The sequence below is a fragment of the Pelodiscus sinensis genome, chromosome 1 (genome assembly GCF_052426305.1).
Source record: "Pelodiscus sinensis isolate ZL-2025 chromosome 1, ASM5242630v1, whole genome shotgun sequence".
Classification (NCBI taxonomy): Eukaryota; Metazoa; Chordata; order Testudines; family Trionychidae; genus Pelodiscus; species Pelodiscus sinensis.
In genome coordinates, this window is record NC_143052.1 from 154,501,447 (window position 1) to 154,521,091 (window position 19,645).

The following is a 19,645-nucleotide window of genomic DNA, read 5'->3' on the forward strand; positions in this document are numbered from 1 at the left end:
TACTTAGCTTTTGATGTAAATGAGGAGTTAAATGCAGGGAAGGTTGGATTTATAACCACATCTAGTTAATGTCTTTGATCAAGGCCAGGAAAACAGTGGTAAATTTGCATATGAAGGTTAATTCCCCACTCTCTCTGTAATTGGCCTGTGATATTTCTTTGTAGAAGGATGGCTGCTTTTAAATTCACGACTGAGTGCCCACGTAGGGCTTATGTGGGTTACCATTTGTGATGTCTGAAGCCAAACAGTGAGGTTTATTACGAGATCAAAAATACTAAATGTTTGCTGCTTTTCATTTGCACTGTTTTTGAGCCTTTGGATTAGCCTTGCGACCCATTTCTCAGCATTTTCCCGTCACACCGATGTCTAGAAACTTTTAAAACAAAACTTATTTCAGATTCTCGCAGCTCCGGAGCCGAGGCGTTAGGGAAAGCAGCCGATATTGGGAAATTTGCCATAAAATCCTAAATTGGCAACGCCGCGTTGGGGGCAGTTCTGCACTGGGCGATGCGAGGGCGCAGAAAAGGAGCAGCTCGACCACTAGGTGCCTCGGCATGGGCGCCAAGGGCCCCGCTCTGGGGGTGCCGCACACCTTTCTGCAGGCAGGCGAATACAGTCCAGACGGCAGCTCCCAGCACGCATCGCGCAGCGGGGCGGGACTACATCTCCCAGCAGGCACTGCACCGGCTCAGCCGCGGGGTTGGCTGGAAGGGGGCGAGTTCCTGGCCAGGGTGCGCGCTGGGGCTTGTAGTCCCGGGGGCGGGGAGTGGAAGGTGCTGGCGAGCGAGCGAGCAGCAAGGTAGACGGGGTACGGAAGCGAGCGGCGGCGCCAGCAGCAGCTGCAGGGTGGGGGGGCCGCGAGCCGGGCAGGATGGACAAGCTCAAGCGGGTGCTGAACGGGCAGGACGCGGAGGACCAGGGCGGCCTGAGCGAGGTAACGCCCCCTCCCTCCGTGCCCCGGGGCGGGGCTGGTTGGGGGCCCCCAGCAGGGGAGGGAGGCTCATTTCAGGGACTGGGGGGGGGGACTCCCTCTGCTCCCCCCCTCCCGCGCGGCCAGCCCAGGAGTGGGGGGGTTGCAGTGAATCCTTTGCAGCGGGGAGCGGTGCCCGGCCAGTCCCCTGGGGAGCGGGGTCTGGGCCGTGGGCAGCGCCAAGCCTTTGGGGGGGGGGGGGCATCGCACGCGCGCTTCAGCTGCTGCCTAGTGGTTCGAGACGCGCCCCCGCCTCCTCCAGCTGCTCTGACTCACTTTGGGGGGGGACGTGCGAATCCGCAACTGCGCTGTCGCCTTGAGCTCGGGCTCCAGCCTCCTGGGCCCCGCCGAGGTAGTTCCTGTTGTCAGTGTAAATAAACTGTATCCGTACTCCCAGCAGAGTGTCGGAAGGGAAAGAAATGTAGCCACCCGCCTCTCGCTGTCTGACTCACCGCATTGCTTTCCTCTTAGGCAATGTCAATCAGTTTCATCCTATGGGTTTGTTTTCAGCTTCGGAGCGCTGGCTTGTTTGGGTTTCAAACACTGGGAGGAGTGGTGGTTTGTTTCTTTTAAAAATTAGTTTCTTTTACAAAAACATTGTGTACACATTTTTGTTGGCTTTTTTTTTAAAGCTACTTCTTGCATAGCTTTAGTCTTCAGCCAAGGTTGATGCCACACAACTTTAAACATAAAGGGTCTTAATTATTTAAAGACTGGTTTGTAGGTGGAAAGGTGGCTAAACTTCCTGGAAACTAATTGGATTTAAATGATTTCCATCTGAATGTAAAGGGGTATTCATAAATTCTTGCTGTTCAGTGGACCCAGCTGGGTGTTTATGGGTGGAAAATATGTTGCATGGATTTTCACTCTGACTAGATAGGTGAAACAGAAGCGTTCTGTTCCATTTTGGTAATTGGAACATAGAAAACAACAGAAAGCAAATTGTGGTGCTGCTTATAAGCTGCTTTTTCTATCAGAACTTTAATGGAATCTCCCTGAGTTCACTTCCAGTGAATATCAAAATAAAGGGTGGGAGAGGGGGAAATTAATAGGTAATTAAGAATGTGGTGATAGCTATGGTGTTGCAACTTCACTGCAGCTGTGAGGTAGTGTAGATACTTCTTACAGTGACAGAATGGTTTTTTTTTCCTACTCTGTGGTAAATCCACCACAACTAGAGGCAATAGCATAGCTAATCTTATGGAAGAATCTTCTGTGGACCAATGTGTGTACCAGGGCTAAGGCTGGTTTATCTACTTTTTTCAGATGTGGATTTTTTTGCACACCTTAGGGAGGTAATTAAGGTGACCTTAGTTTTAGGTGTGGGACCAGGCTTTAATTGGGAGATGAAGAATATATATTTGCTGAGGTAGGTATGTCTCTGCTAATAGAAGAACAGGAAAGGTTAGGTATAAATATAGGTGACTGACAGACTATATAGCATTATGGCAAACTCATCATTTATTGAAGACCTCATTTACTTTGGGAATTCTGTTTGCAATATGGTTTCAAAACTGAGCTCTCTGATAGCAGTATTGCTACTGAACATTGATTCATTTTTTATTTATTTGATGTTCTAATGGAATATCTTTCAGGTAGTTCTTAAATTGTTGATGAAAATTAGGGATGTAAAATTCCAATTAAGTGGTTCGACATTAAATTGAACCGGTTAACTGATTAAATGGGAGGTGTCAGGGTGGGGGGTGGTTAAAAGTTATCCACTCACATCTCTAATGGAAATAGAGCTATAAGGTTTGTTTGGTGAAGTTGGGGCACAAGGTAATGTATTAAAGGATATATGTCTCCGTTATTTGTGTTTGGCTTCCAGATTGTTGATGCATCTTCATTAAGCTGGGGCACAAGAGTGAAAGGCTTCATTGCTTGTTTTACTATAGGAGTTCTGTGCTCTATCCTGGTAAGTCCTTGTCTGTGTGTCAGCTTCTGCTCTAGAAGGAGGCTCTGTTTGGTGTGCTCAGTAACTTTTATAGCACATCTTATCCCAAAGTGGATAACAAAAAGATGTACAAACTGGCCCTAGTTCTGCAAGCTGCTTGAGACTTTGGGCAGGCATCTGTGTTGGCAAGGGAACATGTTGAAATGCAGCTATAAAATAAAATCTAAACAAACTAGAAATGAAATGGCCGGATCATCTCCTTGCTCTCTAATTTGTGTAGAAATGGACGATGTGTGTTTCAACATGCAACTTCTGTGGAATGTGATTCTTAAGTACCAAGAGGAATGATGTGAGAGGCTATGTGGTATGGGAGTGGTAAACTAGTGCTGGATTGCAGGTAGGGAATGGTATTCAGGCCAGGCAGGAGGACTGAGCCAGGCCATACTAAGGATTCATCTACCTAGGCAAATTGAGGGATTGTGTGGTAGTATGATTGTCAGTCTACAAAGGTCAGATCAAACTGTTATAACAGAGTCAATAGGAGCACTTTTGTTATAAACAGTGCCTGACATGGCAAAACTGATCTTCAAGATGGAACTACATTTTGTATTGTATTCATATAGCCTATGTTCCTGCGAGGGATCTAAAAGCTTAACCCGTAAGCCTCACCCTTTTAATGGGTGAGGATTACCAGCTCTGTTTAACCGGTAGGGGCTGAAGCAGCTCCCTGCCTGACCCAGCCATCATCAGAGCAGGCAGTCCCATTCCTACTGCACCAGAGCGTCCTCTCAGGGCTGGCACATGCTGCCTGCCCTGTTTCCAGGGAGGTGGCTTCACTGCAGGCTGTGCAGTGTAAAGCTTATTTAAGAGTTCTATGCAACCCATGGTGTGTGTCACTGCTAGGATTTTTAGTGGTTATAAGGTTAAATTTTTAAACACATTTTTTATGTTTTTGCATGGGGGGAAGGAACCCTCTGGAACCCTTGTATAAAAAAAGGAGACTGGGTTCTATCAGCAAGTGAAATGCTCTGCTCTGTAAAGAATGCAAACAAACACAAACCAACTCTTGTAATTACTTTTAAGTTTAAGTTTGCTAGTGCTTCTGCAGTGCTGCTAAAGAGACTAATTGGGGCTATTTTGGTTGCAACACATCATAACATTTTATTCTTTTTCAGGGTACTTGCTTGCTATGGGTGCCAAGGAAAGGACTAATTCTCTTTGCAGTATTTTATACTCTGGGGAATATTGCATCCCTTGGAAGGTAACAGATTTCTATAAATTAGTTATCTGGTATAAAGGCAGAAAATGAGAACAGAAGGATGGTGTGTGAATGTACATGTACTTGTCAGTGATAGAAATGATGGGCTGTTGGGATGAATGTTCACTTCTATCTCTCTACAAATTGCTATGAGTCAGAAATAATAAGAAGGACAAATATGACTGATTTTTAAACACTCCAGTTTTTGGAAAAAGAAACCGTTTCAGCTAGCATTGTCTTTCCTGTTTGAATCCTATATTGTCGGGATATACTGACTGAAAAAAGAGGAGTAAAATCTCATTCTTCCTGTTGGGGTCAAAAAGACATCTACATAACTTACATATGGTTTAGTGCATTGTTGTTTTCTACACTTTCCTCTGAACCCTCATCTATTAGTCCATGCTGGAGACAGTCAATCATCTGACTAGATAGACCAATGGTCTGATATGACACATGTTGAAAAGACTTTTGCTGTGTAGGTTGTCTGTGCCCTCCCAAGAGACCTGTGCATCATTGTAAATAGCTCAATGAAGATCTCTTCTCAATGTGCAGCTGACATTAAAAAAACAAACAAGATGTTGAAAGATGTAAGGAATAGGGTGGCAAGTAATATAGAAACTACCATAATGCCATTACTTAACTCAAAGGTTCAGCCTCATCTGGAATACTGTGTGCTACAATGGTCACCCGATCACAAACCGCATACTACAGAACTCGAGCTATAAAGCTTCATTTGTTAAGCTGGGACACAAGCTGATATGGTCAAGGATGTGTGGGTGGTTAATTTTTTTTATCCTTTACTTTTCAATCCTTATTATATAAAGATAGCTTTTCTTACATGAAAGAGATGTGAGTGATCAAAAGCAGGAAAAACTTTCATGTGGAAAGGATTGAAAAGATTGGAATTGTTTACCTTCCAAAGAAGATCATAGAACTGGAAGGGACCTCAAGTGATCATCAAGTCCGTTCTCCTGCCCTTGTGGCAAGACCAAGCACTGTCTAGGTCATCCCTGATAGATCTCTACCCAATCTGCTCTTAAATATCTCCAGAGATGGAGATTCACAAACTCCTTAGGCCATTTATTCCAGTGTTTAACCAACTGGGCAGTTAGGAAGTTGTCCAATCTAGGGATGTAAAATCCTGTGTAATTGGCTAAATTAATTGTTTAACTGGCGAACCAATTAAAGGAGGGTGGCCAAGCAGGGGCGACACATGACCGAAGCAGCCCCTGTTTGTAACATGACTGGGCTTGCCATGGGCAGGGGCTGCTCCAGATAGCCGACACTAGTGGGAAGCTGCTCCCCTCTCACTGGTTAACCGGAATAGGTAAGCCTCACCATTAAGGGTTAAGCTTACTGGTTAACCTTTCACATCCTTAGTCCAATCTAAGCCTTCCTTGCTGCGGTTTAAGCCCATTGCTCTTTGTCCTATTAGAGGCCAAGGAGAACAATTTTTCTCCTCCCTCCTTGTAACACCCTTTTAGATACTTGAAAAACGCTATTGTCCCCTCTGAGTCTTCTCTTTTCTAAACTAAAGCCCAATTCTTTCAGTCTTCCCTTATAGGTCATGTTTTCTAGACCTTTAATTATTTTTTTCTTCTCTGGACCTTCTCCAATTTCTCCACATCTTGCTTGAAATGCGGTGCCCAGAACTGGACACAATACTCCAGCTGAGGCCTAATCATTGCAGGGTAAAGCAAAAGAATGACTTCTCATGTCTTGCTCACAAGCACTCCTGTTAATGCATCCCAGAATCATGTTTGCTGTGTGTGTGGTGGTTTGTGTGTGTTTTGCAACAGTCACACTGTTGACTCAATTAGATTACTAGAGGGAATGTGATACAAATATTAAGTAACAAATGTTCTAGACAAGTTAGCAATGGAAAGCTTATTCTCCTTGTCTCATAACATAAGAATTACAGGACACTCAATTAAAATTCAACGTTGGGAAATTCAAAGCCAATATAAGGGAATATGTTTTCATGCAATGTGTAACTTGACTGTAACTCATTATCATGTGTCGTGGGGGGGGAGATGAGACTCCTCCATCATCTCTGGCATACAGTAGAATTAGTCATGCCTATGACTGTGGCTTTCTTAGGTATGTGCCATCTGACTGATCTTTAAAGGAATACTCTACTTGGCCAATCCTCTCTCCTCATCTGTGGCTGGCTTGGCATTTTTCTTCTCTCCTGCCACCTCATCTCTTCTATTATATTGCATCTTGGGCTGCTCTTGCTGATGACAGGTGGCCATTGCTTCAGTCAACAGGTGGGAAGAGGAGTCCTCTTAGAATCAGAGAGAAAATTAATAAACTAGCTTGACAAAACAAGCTAAGATTTTAATACAAATTTAAATGAAAATTTGATCAATAATTTAATCTGAACCACGCTGTCTTTAAAGACAGCTGAGTCTGATGGCACATTTAGATTGTCATGCGTTTGTAAGTAGTAAACTTATTGACTCGTTTGTGTAAATGCAGTCTAGATATGTCAGGGATCTCATTCAGCAGATCAGAATGAAGGACTGGAATGGGACCCCTTTGCATCCCTATTGCAATGCTTCGACTCCATCTCTGTTCAAATCCAAATTACAAATGTCAGCAATTGCTTCTTCCCAAGACTATCTTTGTTTGGTGCCCACTTCTCAGGATGTATTTTCTCCATTCTCAGTTGTATCCTGATTTTTGTTTTATAATACTGCCTGGCTACCTGGTGCTATCCGTATAGCAAAATTGCTATGATAACATAGATACCAGTGCCTAATATAGTAGTGACCTTCAGTGCCAGCATGTTTAGTTAGGGAACCTGACAATCTAATTTTGTTGCTGTGTGTAGATGTTTTACGTGTCTGTTTTGCTTGTTACAGTACTGTTTTCCTTATGGGGCCTATGAGACAATTGAAAAGAATGTTTGAACCCACTCGTTTGATAGCTACTATTGTTATGTTAGTAAGTATCAAAGAATTTTGTTTTAACTTGCACTGAATGGGTACTAAATCAGTACAAAGTAAACAGTAGTGCTTTGATTCAGTTACGTTTCACTACACTATTCTTAAACTTTCTGGTTTTATGGCTGTTCTTAGCACTGGAGGTGTACATTGTTATATAAAACACTGAAAGATCTCATGTTCTGAAGAGCATGGCCTAAATAAGGCTAATATAGTACAAGGACAGTGTTTCTGGAGCATGAAGTAGAATTGTCATCAAGGGGTTTGGTAGGTGATGCAGAAGTGGTTTTGGAGAAATCTGACCCCCACAAACGCACACATGGGCAACGTGAAACACAATGCAAATACAAGATTGAGGGTTATTAAAAGAGGGGTTTGGGATGAAACAAGTGTAGGCAGACATAAATGTTACATGATAGTGTCAGCCCTCTTAATCTCTTGTTCTTACCTATTCTAGCTGCTAGTTTCACTCATTGGTAAAATACCTGTAGATGGAGTTTCATAAGAAGGTACTTGGAGATCTTAGTCATTCTTGGATGGCTTACAGCTTGATGTATAATCGAATAGTTCCTATTTTAACTGAAATTTCCTGTTTTCTTCCAGCTGTGTCTTGTACTAACATTGTGCTCTGCCTTCTGGGTGAGTATGTGGGTCTTGCAGATAGCCTACATAGGCTAGCAAATATATATGCTTAATATTTGATTGCATTATTGTTCTGTGTTTCTTCCAGTGGCACAACAAAGGACTTGCTCTCATCTTCTGCATTTTGCAGTTTTTTGCCTTGGCATGGTAGGTAACTTCCCTCCCACCCCCCAATAGAGGTGGCTTTAGCCTCGGAATTCAATTCAAGCATGCTGTACTTAACTCCTTTCGGACTTGGATTTTGAATTGCATCTGCAGCAGCACTCTTTGTTCTGGCACTACAGCTGTATTGCAGGCCTGGTGCGAAGGGGAAGTCCTGGGAAGGAGTGGGGGAGTATGACAATGTGTACTTGGGTTTGGCTCTGGCTGCAGGCATTTTTAGCTTGACACAAGGGGATGCAGCATTGCTCAGGTTTAGCGCCATTGGCTTTTGTGGGTGCAGTTGAACCTGTGAACCCTGGCTGCCTCTGCTCCTCCCCATCCCCACCCCAAGTAACCTGGATTAAAACAAGCTTCAGTTAATAGATTGTCAGGAGACTATAAAGTATGAATTATGATAGGGTAGTTCTCCCTTTCCTGTAGCCAAACAAACATGAACCACCTATGAATCCTAATAATCTAATCTTCACGAGTGGTTGTTGGGGATGTACTGGTGTATTCATTTCAATGGTTAACTGATGAGTCTGGGCTGGGGTGGGCAAAATGGCCTCCGCGGGCTGCATTCGGCCCGCCAAGTGGGTTGATCCGGCCCGTGTAGGCCCTGCCATGCCCCCAGGCCAAGGCAGGCAGGGTGGGGGCAGGACGGAGGAAGCTTCATGCGCTCCCCGCCCCTAAGCTCTGATTGGCCTGGGGCTGGGAGGAGTGCATGAAGTTTCCTCCGCCCTACCCCCACCCTGCCTGGAGCATGCAGCACTTGAAAGTGCTGCATGCTCCTGGCAGGGCGGGAGGAGGCTTTGCATGTTCCCCCCGCCCCCAGGCCAATCGGAGCTTGGGGGCAGAGAAGCACATGAAGCTTCCTCTGTCCTGCCCCTGCCCATCGAGGAGCACACAGCACTTCAAAGTGCTACATGCTCCTGGCAGGGTGGAGGAAACTTCATGCATGTCCCCAGACCCCCCTAATTGGTCTGGGGGTGGGGGAGCATGCAGAGCCTCTTCCCGCCCTGCCAGGAGCATGGGTGTCTAGTGGGAAGGTGTTGCTCTATCAGGAGGCTTGGATATACTCAGTGAAGCCACATCGGGTGCATAAACATAAGAGGTTTTATTGCCAAAGCATATTCTCCCTTACAGCCTTCATGCGTTACTAAATACGTGCTTCTCAGTGCAGAGAAGCAGGCAATTAAGCAAGCAAATGAGCATTCAGGTGAGCAAGGATTCAATGCTTAGGCCCCTTCAGCTACCGCCAGTCCCAGGTCCCCCTGTCTGTGCTCTTGAGGGCTGGTAGCAGGTGCTGCTCCGGTGTGGGGAATTCCTGGGCATCCACGCAGCCTAGATCCACAGGTGGGACTGACCATTCAAGCAGTGCCTTTTGGCTGTTTTATAACATTCTGAGAAGCACAAACCATTCACAGGCAGATTCTAGCAAGAAGCACCGTGGCTATCCCATTCCCAAACATGTCCTTTGGCTTAATTATCTCACAACTTGTTTATGCAGCTAAGGAGGCCTTGAGCCAGCTCATCACTGGTTAGAACCAGCCCGGCTCCAGCCGAGCCACTTACAAAAAACAGCAGGGGTAACTAACAGTTGCCCCCTGACAGAAGGGGGGGCAAAGGGGCTCCTCCATCCCCCAGACCAATCATGGTCTGTGGGTGGGGAAGCCTGGGAGCATCCTGGCCCCGCCCCTTCCATTTTAGGCCCTGCCCCTACTGGGACAGCCCGTGGTCCCCGGCCAAAAATTATTGCCTACCCCTGGATTGGGCTCCTTGATTAACCCTTATGGTTACACATCAGCTCATCTCCCCTGCTGTGTCTGTATCAGAGGCAGCAGAGCAGGCAGGAGCCAGTACTTGCGGAGAGCCGTCTTTTAATCTGGTTTGCCAGGAGCACCGGCTCCCGCAGAGCTGCCTTCCCTGCTAAGAGTGACCACTGAAGAGTAACTCTTATTATTTCAGTAAACACGTAACCACTGAAAGTTTCAGTGGTTATATGTTTACCAAATTAATAATAATAATAAACCTCTTTAACATCCCTATTGGTTGTCCCACAAGGCGTTGGAGATCAGATGGCCTGTCTGCTCTCTGCTCTAGAGTTCCATTTTGGAATGGGCTGAGAACAGCACCGAGTCCCTCTCAGAGTCTTAAACATTTTAGAACCAGGAGCAGGGTTCCCTTGGTTGGGTCAGTTTGCATTTGCCCATTTAGCCCTCCATTTTACACTAGCACTTCCTTTCTGGATGTTATTGTTCTTGGCCGTTTTCTTTACTTTCCCTGCTTAAGGTCAAAAGAGCTTATAGCTGTTTCTTTTTAATTATTCTGACTTCCATACAACTTCCCAGGTTCATTGATATAGATGCTGTAGGAATAAAAGGTTCACTGGGTGGTGTTCTCACTAGCGAGATGACTAATCCTACTTGTCCTGGGGCTTGATGCATATAGGGTTTCAGAGGGGAAAATTTTTGATGATTAACATTTTTATATAGAGCTGTAGCCTTGCTGTGCTGCTTCATGGATTTAACAAAGATGTCTTCAGGAGCACGGTTGAGGAGCAGCTTGCATGCCTGTCCACTGCCTGCACTGGAGTTGCTGCTTTCATGTGCACTGAGATGCATCTATCTTTGTTCCCATGTGATGTGGGAAGGAGTTGTTGCTTTTGTGTGTGACACTTATGTAATCTAAAATGAATGGTAGCTCAATTTTTTTTAATATTCTCTTCCTCTCTTAGGTACAGCATTTCTTTCATCCCATTTGCAAGGTAAGCTTGATTTCTTTCCTTATTGTATTAGTGAATATCTAGTAAAGGTTATCGTACAGTTAACTCCCCCATAAAGTATATAACTTTAAAAGGGTTATGATAGTTTTTTCTGAATGACCATAGAGTGGATTATAAATTAAATACCTAATTTTTTTCACCTGTAACTGAAATATAGCCATCCCTGGGGTGAAACATGGCCACGGGGGACTAAGAATGCCTCCTTCTGAAAAGTCTTCAGGGAGGGGAGGGAAGAATTGGAGGTCCCAGTGTTTGCTGGCTTTTTCTGCTGAAACTCACCTAATATTTGTTTTTCAAATGTTGCATGCACCGAAAGGTACGCTGCGTGCCTCAGAATGCAACCTATAGGTGCACAGGACTGTTTGAATATGCTGTCAAATCTCATGTGTTAAACTCTCCATCTTCTTAAAAACCACCTGTCAAGCTTGTCCTGTCAGGTGCCAAACCCACCCAGATCCCCAGTGACAAACTGAATGGTCTTCACACCTGTAGAAATCGTCCACCCTGCCAGATGAAATGTTGGCACATCTCTTAAGGGAGATGTCCTCTGAGAGCAGAGTTGAGAATTGCTCACTTCATCCTGAATGATCTCTTGCAACATGTCTTAGCTCCTTATGGTTGTAGTAAGTTGAGGGTTAGTAACATGGAGTCAGCAGGCCTAAATCGAGGCCTGTAACATAAAAACAGCAACAGGCCTGCAATCTAGTGAGCAAGACTTTGATTCAGTAACACAGGAGCCAAATAAGAGGCCCTATGGATAATGGTGTAATTGTGTAAGGTAGGTGGAGCATGGAAGGACACAGGGAGGACTCTAAGCCAAAGGAGTAGAGGAACCTCTTAATAAGAAATGTCTTGGTGCAAAGACTCCCCAAAAACTAATGCACATACTGACCTAGGTTCAGGACGGGATTGAGATTGACAGCATGAAGGATAGTAAGTAAGCCCCCCTTCCGTAAGGTATGGGGTGGTAACTAGGCAACAGGGTAGTAACCTGGTATGTAAAGAAGTGATGTAAGTTGTTTGTACATATCTATAAAAGGACACTGCAAATGATGCACAGTGGCTGACTGGGGGGGGGGGGGGGGGGGGGGGGGGGGGGGGGGGGGGTGCTAGCGGTGCACTAGGCACCTGAATGGCAAGTGTCGGTGCCTAGACTTACAGAACGCACAGTGGCTTAACTCTGACTAATCGCTGTTAATATGTTATTGCAATAGACCTGCTAAGTGTTGGTACTTTGTCAACATGGGCCGTAATGTACAGTGGGGTAGCATTGTAGGATCTCTGATACCAACTGTTAGAGCTTCGCATTTGACAATAAACCTGCTCGATTGATTTCAAACCTTGCCTGCATCTGTCATTTCCGGGTGCTCTGAGATCTCCTGTGTTGACCCAAGTGCACAGGGTCTAACATTCTAGATAAAGGGAGCACTGATAGTTACACATGCAGCTGAGAGTTTATCATCACTGAAGGAGTAGAGGTCCTGTCAGGAGCACACTGGGACAACCCCGAGAACACTGACCAGACACTGAACCATTGACAGTACGGACCACTGACAGTACGACAGTGGTTACCAGTCTGTTCCATCTTGTACTTAGAATATGTCTAGACTTAAAATGCTGCATCCATGCAAGTTCAGCACTTCAATGAAGACACTCAAAGCTGACGGGAGAGAGCTCTATCAGTGTAGTTAATCTATTTCCCTAAGAAGTGGTAGCTACGTCAGTGGGAGAAACACTCCCACCAAAATAGCGCTTTTTACACGGGAGGCAGAAGGGGTTAGGTTGGTGGATTTTTCATACCCCTGAGGGACATAGTCATACTAATGTAGATCTGTACTGTAGACCTGGCCTTAATCTCAGTGCACAAAGTCTACTTCACCCCTGAATGAAAGCATCCACACAGGTGTCTTAATTCCTGGGCATTTAATTCACTACTGTGGTTGATGTGCCTTAACTTTCCTGAGTGTTTCCAAATAGATATAATCTGGAATGGAATCCTAAGAATTACCTTTTGAAAACATAAGCAATAGTCGAAAATACTAAAATGAACAATGGGACTGAACTAGTTATCCTGTGGGAACCTTAATTTAGATTTTCTTAATGCATTTCAGGTTTCCTTTTAATACTTTGTATGCTTACATACATCTGTGTCCAATTCAAAATCCCCTCTTCCTCCCTCTCCTCCCCTCAAATACTTCAGACAGGTACTTAGGTGTATCTCTCACTTAAATGAAACTTCCAGCTGTCTCCACTGTGTACCTATTATACAGGTTGCATACATGTGAATGTTGCAGGGAGGACTCCTACAGCCTTATTCACAGAATGTTACATTGTGCAGGAGTAAAATGTTTAAATCTTCAGGCAGGCTGTCTTAGTTACTGCAATGAAACATTTGTGGAAGCAGTCCAGTCATGTTGGTATTTCTCTCTCTTCCCCCACAGGGATGCTGTGAAGAAATGTTTTACTGTTTGTGTGTCGTAACAGGTATATGGGCTGTCTTGCAACGTTCCAGGAAGTACATTAGAAATATGCGAACCATTTTGTGTGTATCTTCCTACTTGTCTTAACACATGCCTTGCAGCTTGTAGTGGGAGGCTGCTTATATTAAAATCAGCACATGCAGGCACCTGTAAACAATTACATCAGTCAGAATGATGAAGTGATGCTTTCTGTAACATTTAGTCCAGCTCAGCTGAGCTGACCTCTAGAATTCAGTTTTGTTGTTTTAGATAAATTAGGCAAATCTCACAAACTGAAACAGATAACCTTTAACGAGACATTGTTAGATTAAAAATGAGTACCCCGCTGGTGTAAAGCAACACAACTTTGTTGTCTTCAAAGGAATTCTAATCAATTTATACCAGCGGAGGATTTGTTGTATACTAAGAGATCAGACCTGCAATTTGTGACCTCCTAACTCTGAAATAACTTTAAAATCTGTTGAGATTTTTGTTTAATTTTTGTACTGGATAGTGAAACTCCTGGTCTGTTGTTGCTTTCTGGCTCTCTTTCAGGAGCTCAGCACTGCAATGATTGTATTTGTAACACTACCAGAGAAGGGTTAAGTCTAAATGGGGGAAAACTGTTTTACTGAATATTCTTGAGTTTCATTTCTTTACCGAACTACTAATGTTTGGGTTTAAACTACTGACACCGTGTCTGTAAAATCTGTGTGTCTCACAGTCACACAAAAGCAATTGATCATCATTTGAAAGTGCTAAGAGTTCAGTGCAGCCAAGGTCAAATGAGAGGCCCTTTTACTCATTAGGGACCTGATTTCTGCAGCCTGCCTGCCACAGCTTGTAGTATCATACAGCAGGGCATGGAGCTGCATTTCTCACATCAGGTTAGGTGCCCATCCTGTTCCCAGCTGTAAGATGGGAGAAACACACAAGCCAGGACTTGGTAGAAGAACAAAGGAAGAACAGTCTCAATCTGTGATCAGAAAACTCAGAGGTGCTTTCTAAATGGTTTTTGTGTGCACTTTACTTTAAAATAGGAAAGCATTTCTATACATCCTTTAAAATATCCCCCCCACACGCGTGCGTGCGCGCTCTCTCTCTCTCTCACTCACTCTCACACACACACACACACACAGGGTGGCAGAATTAGTGTTAAAAAGGAAGAGACACTTCTTCTAGCTTACAGCTCTCACTGGTTCATAACATTTCTCTGCACAGGGATAAGAGATCATTTAAATCCCCCTGCAATTCTAATATCACTTTGTGGACCAGAAGAAATGCATAGCTGTATGATCTTCAAGCCTCTATATTCTGAGGAGAGTGATAGTAACCTCTGCTTGCTATCAGTAAGGAAATGAATGCAGTTTATGCAGTATTAAACTGCCAACTTCGAACAAATTATACCTAATGGTTGGGATTTTTGACACATCAGGTAGTTCCAAAACCACCTTAGCATCCTCTTTCTCTGTGCCCTTAGCCAAATTCTTTTGTGAGTCACTGTTTCCAAGCTATACAGTGGTTCATTGGAAAACTTGGTATCATTCAGTCCTTGGACACTGCCTCGTATCTCTGTTGGATACATCCTTACTTTACTGGTACCAAAGCTTATCTTTCATGTTGTGGGCTGGGACCACGTTCTGGGAAGATGATGATCAGTGAGGTTTTGTAGATGACTGCAAAATATTGGTGCCTTTTGCAGGGTTTATCTTTTTGTCCCTTAAGGCCTTATCTGCCCCACCGATACAACTACATCAGGAGTCTGTTCGCAACTTATAACCCAAGGGCAAACATTCTAATTTGTAACATAGATAGGATGTTACCCATGGCTCATAACCAAATTAACCTTGGTCAGATCAGCAACTAAACAGTGCATCAGCCTAGTGAAGGAAACCGGTTTCATGGCATCCAGGAAATTTTACTAGAATCTGAGGAGTTATGTAAAAAAACCCTCAAACCCAAAGTGTCCTTCAGTCATTCTAGATAGCTTTAGGGCTTTCCATTGTCTTAGAATCCTCTTCAAAGTCCATCATCCAGTTTAAATGGATATCCATGGGCTTCTTGTGGCTAAAGTTACTTTTTTTAAAAAAATAATTAAGAACAGACCTTTAAAAATGTGCCCCAGCTATGCTTGAAAGTATGGATGAGGTATCAAAAATACGTTCCTCCATAGTTTTGTCTTTGAGAAGAAAAGGGAACTTAATATGCTGACTCCATTATTTTCCCATGCTTCATCCTTGAAAGGAAAGAACAGTAAAGGACCCAAGATAAACTTTCCTGTTTGTACCCTCCATGGCTTTTAAAACCAGGGGTCATGATACAGCAGTAACTTCCCTTGGCCACCTAGGTTTTAGCCGATAGTATCCATCTCTCTCCTTCCCCAGGAATAGAGACTCTGCAGCCTGGGCAGATGCTCTGATCTGTTTTGCAATCCTGTTAGGTGGGGACTGGAGTGTTCTCTGAGAGAACTATCTTACTGCTGTCTTCTATATGCGGATCAGGCTGTCCTGGGGTCCCATCCACAAGACACTTCCACCAGAGAAGTGATTCTGGCTTCAGGACCTTAGTAGCATAGTGCTAAAGTGGCTGTGACAGGAGGGGTGCAAGTACTGACTTTTCCGACCACAATAGCCTTACATAGAGACTCTGGCTCCAAGTGGAACAGCCACCTCTTGACTGCCCATGGTCACTACTTGCTGAGCAGGCACCCTCTTTGGATTGATTCAGACTTCCTTTGGCACTGAGAGTGGCAGCCACATACTCTCATGAAATATGCCTCCGGGGGGGGGGGGGCAAGTGTAATAATCTAAGCTCAATTCAGTTAGGGTGTCCCTCTCAAATCATCTGCAAGTGGAGAGCTTGGGGAAAAGAAGAGACCAGGTGCCCCATTCATATTGTTGCCTATTGCTGTTCTTGAAGCTGGTGCTTGGCTAGTTGTACTGTCACTGTTAGAAATATCATTCCCCCCCCCCCCGATGATGAAATCCAACTTTCCACATGATTTGCAGACAAGTGGATACCAAGCATAGTTAAGCAGCTGAGTTGTTTTGGGGGAGATGATTCTCATGGGCTTCGTTAGTCTGAAAGCAAAACTCTGCTTAGACACATACAAAAGCCTTATGCATCTCCCACAGACACATTTGGTTTAGGCAGTTTGGCTTCTTTATTTCAGCTGCTTCTGAGTTCTGATTTTCAGGGAGCTGCCTTTTAAAAATATGGTTCCCTGGTTTATTATGCTTCCTTGGCTGCATCATATTGTGGTAAAAACAGAAAGCTGGGAATTAAGATGTTATGCTCCCATCTCTTCCTCCCAACTAAGACAAGTCACTTAATTTGTTTGCCTCAGTGTAACTGGGATGTGAGCTACCTCCCAGTTTGTATCCTGCCAAAGGATCCTATCCAGGTTTTTTTTAAGAGTCTTTGCAATGTTTACAAAATGCTTCTGTAAGAGGCAATTAGAAAATCTATCCCTTAATGCCTTGCTGAAGTCCAAATGTATTTTTAGCACTCGTTTCTCTGAGGGAACTCGTAGAAAGCTCTATATAAGTAGCATGGAGCTTCTTCAACTCCCACCCCCCAAAAGTGCTGTTAATCAAGTCTATCACTATAGGAACCAAAACCACAAAATCCTGTGGTGTAGGATTGCTTGTTCCTGTTCTTCAGGTCACTCATTCCTTGACCTTTTCTGCCTTCGTAAAGGGCTAGCGCTTGCCCTGGCATGTTGCAGCAGAGCACACAGTTTCTAACTCAACCGGGACCAAACCTCAGTTTTATACACTGGCTAGAACTTTTGTATCTGCATATTAGTGACTTAGAACCTTTCTGCTCACTTTTTGGTGGAATGGTTGATTTTTATTAGAAGTAGGGAATTTAGGGTTTGGAGCTATACAGTAACTTGTTACCAGCAAACCGATTGTCTGCGTGTCTTAAATTTCAGATCCACAAGCTAACTGTTTTAGATGCAGAGTTCCATCCCTGCTGCTCTTCAGTCAATAAGCTACAAGAAGTAAATGTTAATAAACAGTATCTTGTGTAGAGATGTTGAATGTCCTTAATGGAGAGAAGTCACAGAGGGGGGGGACTCAGAACTTTGAAGGAAAGGGAGAGGGCAGAGGGAGTGGAAGTATAACAACCACTTGAGGGATAATAGTGTTCATGCTATCCTCTGGTACTGCAAAAGTTTTCCATGAATGAATCCTGCTTTTGTGGTTGGGGCGCTAACTTGTTAGTAAAGTCCCGATGGAGTGTGTCTCTAATATGAGAAGCGGTCAGGTTTGTGGGTTCACCTCAAATGGCTTTGCCTAATAAAATTGCTTTATTCTATTGAAACAAAGATTTGTGACTTCCACTTACTTATTAACATCTCTGTTCAGATTTCTACTGTTTGATTGCCACTGAATACTTGCCTTGTTAGTGACACACATTGCAGTCCCATGTTTGTAATTAACCTGTCCTATTGGTATGTCTGCATACTACATTAGCCATTGCATTCTACCTGCCCTGCAAGTACACTTCATCCATTGTGGTAGCAAACAATACTGTAGTAAAAGTGAAAATAACAAAATTGGACAGTAGAATACATTCCCTGTGAACTCATTAGTACTGAAAAGGAAGCTACTTTGGTTAGTAAAGCAGCTTTCTTGTGTGTTCTAATTGGTGGTTAGCTATTCATGAGTAGTTAGGTGTCTTTCAACCACCAGGTCCATGCAGTTCCTCATATTCCGCATCTTTCTGCTGTGTGTATGCCAGGAATGCATAGAAAATAGCTTCATTCGTTTAAAAAAAAAAATCATGTGTTTGGATTTCAAAGCTTCTTCCCCTGGCGTAGCTCCTTCCTAACTTTACAACTACAAAGGCTGAGACTTTCAAAGAAGCTTAAGGGACATAGGTTCCAAACTAGCTCTCTTGGGCACACTTGAAAGTCTCAGACCTGCTTGTCTTTCATTTGCTGAAGCTGCAGTACATGTTAATACAATGCTACTTTAACATCAATAACAAAAAGCCTTAAATGCAATTCTAGCCTGGAAAATAACTTAAACCCAAAATGCCTGACTTCTCAGATTCGGTAGGAACAGAAATCAGATACGTCTTTTCATCTGTAAAGAGCACATTAATTCTGGAGGGGCTGGGACACATTAAACCTGGAAGCCTATATGCAATTTTTAATCATTCTTCAGCATAAGACCTCACTTTAATGACACATAATGAAGTGCACTTTGAATATGAGACTGCCTAAGGCTTTTTTAGTAAGAACAGCTTTTTTAGTAAGAACTACAGCCAAATTTACATGTAGAAAATATCCAGTCTTGTTTAGTAATTTTATAGCTACTTAATCATCAAGACTAGTTGATAGGCAGTTTTGAAACCCAAGGAAGTATGTTCTGTATTCTGCACCAGGTCTTAACTACAGAAAATACCTTGTAAAAATTCTTTCAAATTTCATAGATGTATGTTCCTGGAGTATGCAGCAAAGCTGTTAGGACTTTGTGCAGCATCTTGGGGTAAGTTTCATTCAAGAAACTGAAGCACTATGTCAAATATGTGTAAATTTAGGGAGAAGATTGCATCTATTTTATCTTTAAAGGAGATGCAAACTACATGCTGGGTTACACTATTGTCCACATTTTTCTATTCAAAACGCTGACTGTAAACTGCATTGTAGAACTCTGGGAAGGAAGACATATTTGACCAGCCTTTGTGTACCAGAAGATGACACTTTCTTGTATGTGATTGCAATATGTCATTTTAACCTGTTCAGTTTCTAAAAAATAGTTTTTGCAGTCAGTTCAATTCCGTTCCTATACTTTTGTCATGTTACGGTCTCCTGGTTAGGATCCACCACTATTAGTCTCTGTAGTATTCTTGTTTATGGATTCTAAAAACTGTTCAGCCAAAAAATGCTTGTCTTAATTGCAAATATGTAGGTGTTAAGATCATGGTAAATCATAACCAAACTGAGAGGGGAAGCATAGCTGCATAAAATGGGGACATTGCGTTTTAAAAATCTTGTGCCGAGCTTTGAAATATGGTGATTTTTTTTTAAAGTCATTTTGTCAATTGAGATTTTTTTGTAAAACAAGATACTTGTGAAAATCTCCACTAACTGTTTTGTATTATTGGCTTCTTGACCTTTTGTATGTATCTGGTTGTTTTGTCTGACTTTGTTCAGTAAACATTTTTTAACTTATTGCAATTTTTTTCTGTAATGGAAGCTACATCCTAAGACATGTGAACATAATTGTTTTTCAATAAAGTTGACACTGCAGTAAATGATCTGTTGCTTCTCAATAATGGCTCTTAGTATTTAATTTAAATGTAGTTTTCAGTGAAACTGCAAGTGAAATTAGGTATTTCATGGACATAGAATAGTGCAAAAGGGCTTCTTTGGCTGTGTGTGTGTGTGTGTGTGTAAAATAGACACGTAAATAGTTAAAATAGGGGAGGAGATATAGTGTGAATATAGGATTTGGAGCAAGGAACACTGCCTGACACTGTCTTCCTCTGATCCTGATCAGGTTCCTTGATCTGGGGGGGAGGAAAAAAAAAAT

At 43.3% G+C, this 19,645-nt stretch overlaps 1 protein-coding gene across 2 annotated transcripts; it reads left to right on the forward strand.

Annotated features, from left to right (window-relative positions):
* The first annotated feature begins 730 nt into the window (after nucleotides 1-730).
* Nucleotides 731-19,370, forward strand: SFT2D2 (SFT2 domain containing 2). Of its 2 annotated transcripts, none has more exons than XM_006124632.5 (8): nucleotides 731-934; nucleotides 2,799-2,885; nucleotides 4,040-4,125; nucleotides 6,990-7,071; nucleotides 7,674-7,709; nucleotides 7,801-7,859; nucleotides 10,591-10,620; nucleotides 13,080-19,370. In XM_006124632.5, the coding sequence occupies exons 1-8, from the start codon at nucleotides 872-874 to the stop codon at nucleotides 13,117-13,119; spliced, it is 483 nt and encodes a 160-aa protein (XP_006124694.1). In that variant the 5' UTR covers nucleotides 731-871; the 3' UTR covers nucleotides 13,120-19,370. The 2 variants fall into 2 exon arrangements, with proteins under 2 accessions (XP_006124694.1, XP_006124695.1); XM_006124633.5 differs by lacking the exon at nucleotides 731-934 and adding an exon at nucleotides 1,309-1,468.
* The last annotated feature ends 275 nt before the right edge of the window (nucleotides 19,371-19,645 follow it).

Coding starts and splice junctions, on each gene's coding strand:
- SFT2D2 (XM_006124632.5), top strand. CDS start 872: ATGGACAAGCTCAAGCGGGTGCTGAACGGGCAGGACGCGGAGGACCAG. Junction 935..2,798: donor ACCAGGGCGGCCTGAGCGAG/GTAACGCCCCCT, acceptor TTTGGCTTCCAG/ATTGTTGATGCATCTTCATT. Junction 10,621..13,079: donor TCTTTCATCCCATTTGCAAG/GTAAGCTTGATT, acceptor CTTCCCCCACAG/GGATGCTGTGAAGAAATGTT.